At 39.6% G+C, this 4871-nt stretch overlaps 1 protein-coding gene across 1 annotated transcript; it reads left to right on the top strand.

Moving 5' to 3' along the window:
- The first annotated feature begins 1772 nt into the window (after positions 1 to 1772).
- LOC105445683 (POU domain, class 4, transcription factor 2) lies at positions 1773 to 4644 on the top strand. Its single transcript, XM_030980659.1, has 4 exons — positions 1773 to 1821; positions 2468 to 2771; positions 3670 to 3843; positions 4145 to 4644. The coding sequence occupies exons 2-4, from the start codon at positions 2486 to 2488 to the stop codon at positions 4519 to 4521; spliced, it is 837 nt and encodes a 278-aa protein (XP_030836519.1). The 5' UTR covers positions 1773 to 1821; positions 2468 to 2485; the 3' UTR covers positions 4522 to 4644.
- Positions 4645 to 4871: the final 227 nt, after the last annotated feature.

Below are 4871 nucleotides of genomic sequence, written 5' to 3'. Positions count from 1 at the left end.
CCATTTAAGATTTAAACTTAAGACTGGCGAATAGTATTTATTACCATAGGAAGACGATCTGATTAGATTTTGGAGTACGTAGGTCAAAGGTCACAGGTCACAGAGGTCAACTTATGAAATTCCATACATTGAGATTGTTATCATGATATCTCAAGAACGACTGGAGATTTAAACTTCAAACTTTAGGATAGTATGTATCACCATAGGAAGACGATCTGATTAGATTTTGGAGCACGTAGGTCAAAGGTCGAGGGTCATAGAGGTCAACTTATGAAATTCCATACATTGAGATTGTTATCATGATATCTCAAGAACCACTGGAGATGTAAAAACTTCAAACTTAAGGATAGTATGTATTACCATAGGAAGACGATCTGATTAGATTTTGGAGCACGTAGGTCAAAGGTCAAGGGTCACAGAGGTCAACTTATGAAATTCCATACATTGAGATTGTTATCATAATATCTCAAGAACCACTGGAGATTTAAACTTCAAACTTAATGATAGTGTGTATCACCATAGGAAGACAATCTGATTAGATTTTGGAGCACGTAGGTCAAAGGTCAAGGGTCACAGAGGTCAACTTATGAAATTCCATACATTGAGATCGTTATCGCGATATCTCAAGAACCACTGGAGAATTTTCACTTCAAACTTAATGATAGTATGTATCACCATATCATAATATCTCAAGAACCACTGGAGATTTAAACTTCAAACTTAATGATAGTGTGTATCACCATAGGAAGACAATCTGATTAGATTTTGGAGCACGTAGGTCAAAGGTCAAGGGTCACAGAGGTCAACTTATGAAATTCCATACATTGAGATCGTTATCGCGATATCTCAAGAACCACTGGAGAATTTTCACTTCAAACTTAATGATAGTATGTATCACCATATCATAATATCTCAAGAACCACTGGAGATTTAAACTTCAAACTTAATGATAGTGTGTATCACCATAGGAAGAAAATCTGATTAGATTTTGGAGCACGTAGGTCAAAGGTCAAGGGTCACAGAGGTCAACTTATGAAATTCCATACATTGAGATCGTTATCACGATATCTCAAGAACCACTGGAGAATTTTCACTTCAAACTTAATGATAGTATGTATCACCATATCATAATATCTCAAGAACCACTGGAGATTTAAACTTCAAACTTAATGATAGTGTGTATCACCATAGGAAGACAATCTGATTAGATTTTGGAGCACGTAGGTCAAAGGTCAAGGGTCACAGAGGTCAACTTATGAAATTCCATACATTGAGATTGTTATCATGATATCTCAAGAACCACTGGAGATTTAAACTCCAAACTTGTTTAAATTGCTCTATGGCGGAGGCATCATTTTCGACTGCGCGCAGTCCAAATTCCATCTAGTTTTTTTCTATACTGCACTTTATGTTTCCATTACCACCCAGTCTTATTTAATCTTGTATCGAAATTGGATAATATTTCAGCCCCTGAACTAATTGTAATAATTTGACTATGGTGTCAAGGCTTATAATGTTTCACATAGGTATGTTTGTATGTTAGGTTTTAAATAATTTGCCTTTTTCACATTATAAATGACATTTGAGTTGATCATGTCATGAGATAAATTCTTTATTGTGAATTTATAATGTACATTTATACTTATTGACAATAGAAGCTAAACTGAACTTAATGGAAATTAAGAACATTTGGCCTTGAATTGTAATCTATTTGCTGAATTTTTAACTTAACTTTGTGCTTGAAACTGAGTGATTATTTTCAATTGTATTTTCAAAACAGATATCAGCACTACTCGATTCTTCTTCAACTTAGGCGTAGAGGTAAGAATACATGAGATAACTATCACTGTTTTACATTTCCTCATACACAATGTCTTTCTAGAGAAAATAAAAAGGCTAAGTAATTAATGTAATATTTGTTGTGTTTCAGCTTCAATCACAAATGACCTGAAAGCATGGCAGTCTTTTATCACGGCATTGCAAGAATTTCAATGTATACTATTTTCCATGTACACCTTTCTGTTATTTTCCCCTTGGTACTTTTTCTACATTACCAGGTTATGTATTAAATTTCTCATGGTTACATTAAGGTTTTGTTTCTGAATAACTGGATGAAAAGTCTGAATTATCATTACATCATTTGTCTTATTGTCATAAAATGGGAAAGCGTTAAAGGCCCACTGTACTACTTGTAGCTACTTGCTCCCTCTATATTGAAAACACTGCCTAATCGGTGACCATTGGTCCCCCATGATCCTCTTTTGTTAATTGAGAGCTGAGTTGATGAGATAGCCACCTGTCAGTGACCTTCCTGGGTGGTCTAATCCCTCCTAGCTAAACTAGTACAGATGAGTTTTAAAAGAATTTTTTGTTTGTTGGAACATTGAATTCTTAAAGAGTTCAAGGCAATCAACTTGTTATCAGTGTCTGTACATTTAACTTGTTTCCCCCCTCCCAAATTCCCCAGTACTACCGAAGGGTATGCATGATTCAGCAGCTCCAACACCAGCAGTGCTACCAGTTTCCTGCATCCGGCCCGATGCCCCAACAGCAGCAGCAGCAGCCTCCGCAACACGGGACATCACCAGGCTACACCACCCACATGATGCCCCACCCCCCTGGTCTAGGCATGAGTGCCCCGCCCATGGGTGCTAAGAACCTGTATGATGTAGGGGGCGGAGTGGCGGTGCTCAACCCCGGTGGGTCTGGTGGCGGTGGAGCTGGTGGGCAGGAAGACGATGATCAGCAGGATGGACAAGTCGGATATGATGGTGAGTTTATGTCAGGAGGCGCGATAGCTCAGGTGGTAGAGCAGTGGTCTCGTAATCTTGCGACCCGGGTTCGAAACCGAGGGGATGCGCTAGTGCCCTTTGGTAAGGCAGTAATCCTCATTACCAGGTCTCCCGGAGAGGAGGACCTGAAGCCTTCTGTCCTCTGGTTGCTTATTAACAGGCATTTATGCTTTCTTAGCAGTCAGGTAAAATAACCACCACTACCATTTTGCTCATTGCTCGGGATCTTCACTATATTTCAAGGGCTTGGAAGAAATGGTAGTGGGGCCTTCGACTGGAAATGATGAGGATCATAGTGATAATAATGATGGTGATGAGGATGATGATTGTGATGATGATGGTGATAGTGAAAATAATTATGATTAACCCTGTAAGTTGTGGCTCTGATCGGATCGGAAGATCGGAGCCACACCCTCGCACCTTTGATCGGTATCGGATCGGATTTTTTTTTTTTTTTTTTTTTAATGACGAAATTTTTCAAGTTTTTGGCTATCAAATGCTCAAAAAAAGTTCATGGATTATTTTGTCATTTGGAGTAGTTGTAGTTCATGTATGTTGATATTATTCCCCGATCACCCCTGATCGGATCGGTATCGGCGGCCGATCCGATGATCGTTTACAGGGTTAATTATGATGATGGTGATGGTGATGGTTGTGATGTTGATGACGATTATAATAATGATGAAGGTAACGATTATGATGATGGTTATGGTGATGATTGTGATTTGGTTTTGATGATTTAAAACTTGAAACCTCCCTGTGAGAAGACTACTGCTTTAAAAATGAGCCATTCAGCAACTGCACTTGATACTCTCTAGGATGGATAGCCCAACTTTCAGAGTATTACTTTCAAAGTATTGATCTCTTCCATGCACAGGTCACGGGAGGAACTTCAACCAGGGTTACATGTCTGAACCTATACCTATCAACAGCTCTGGTATCTCCCAACCCAGCAGTACTGTGTATGGTAACATGTGCAATGTAGGAGGCGAGGCGTATGTTCCTGTGGCCTACCAGTCACCAGGCATGCAGCATCAAAGCCCTATTCCAGGTTAGTGTCAAGCCCAGTCATGCATGTGCTTCATGGAATAGCTTGATGAAATTAAAAATTGTTTAGTTGGATAGAAACCATGGACAACATCCTGTTTATCAATGTGAGACGGATGTCGGGATGATAGGGTATTAGGTATGGACAGAAATCTGTTTTCAGACCATAAAATCTCTTTCTTGATAAATTGAAAGATTTCTATTTTATCTTATGGTTAAAATATAATTACGTCCAGAATGAAAAGAAAAATTTGGTTTAGTTATTCTGATTCTGATTTTTTAATCTCCACTTTCATTTTATTCAGGCAATCAGATGGGGGTTACCTCTACCACTCACAACCCTTACATGTACTCACAACCGATAGCCACACCCATGGGGTACACAGGGGGTAAGATGCCGCCACACCCTAACCCCCAATCGGCCTACTCTCCTAACAACCACGTCACTTACGTCCAGATGGCTTCACCTGCCATGTCTCACCAGCAGCAACATCATCCACCACACCAGCAACAAACCTGCGTGGCCATGCCGAGCAATCAAGGCAACGTTGCAGCATCGAGCAGCGGCCAGTATTCAACGCACAGCACCTCGGTGGTAAGCAACAGCAGTTGCAGCAGCCAAGATAGTGGTATCCTGAGCTGCAGTCCTCCGCAGGTGCCGTATGCCACAAGTGGCCAGTGATGAATCGACCTGCAACATTGATAGTAAGCAACATTGTTGCAACATGTGAGATGGAATACTGAATATCAGCAAGTCATAACCCTTGTCATCAGAGCTGCACTGTGAGCGGATATTACATCTATGTATAAACAAATGATGTAATGATGATAATAGCAACCAAGTTATTTATGATCTTCTTAAATGATGATGACAAAAGCTGAGATGTTTTATCAAGATGTTTATGAAGATACTTATGAAGGCTAGCAATACCTACCACAATGCCTTCCTGCAAATGAGTTGTTTGTTTTGATGTTTAAAAGGAAGTTACAGTAAGTGATAGCTTCAGGTTCTAATACATTACAGTATTATTT

This window comes from Strongylocentrotus purpuratus, unplaced genomic scaffold, assembly GCF_000002235.5.
Source record: "Strongylocentrotus purpuratus isolate Spur 01 unplaced genomic scaffold, Spur_5.0 spur5_scaffold_11, whole genome shotgun sequence".
In the NCBI taxonomy this organism is placed as follows: Eukaryota; Metazoa; Echinodermata; class Echinoidea; order Camarodonta; family Strongylocentrotidae; genus Strongylocentrotus; species Strongylocentrotus purpuratus.
The sequence above is the reverse complement of the archived record's forward strand: the minus strand, read 5'-3'. Positions and strand labels throughout refer to the sequence as shown.

Bases quoted from the DNA above. Each gene is read 5' to 3' on its own strand.
- LOC105445683 (XM_030980659.1), top strand. From the start codon at position 2,486: ATGATTCAGCAGCTCCAACACCAGCAGTGCTACCAGTTTCCTGCATCC. The intron at 2,772-3,669 runs GTGAGTTTATGT...TTCCATGCACAG, and splicing joins TGGACAAGTCGGATATGATG to GTCACGGGAGGAACTTCAAC. The intron at 3,844-4,144 runs GTTAGTGTCAAG...CATTTTATTCAG, and splicing joins GCATCAAAGCCCTATTCCAG to GCAATCAGATGGGGGTTACC.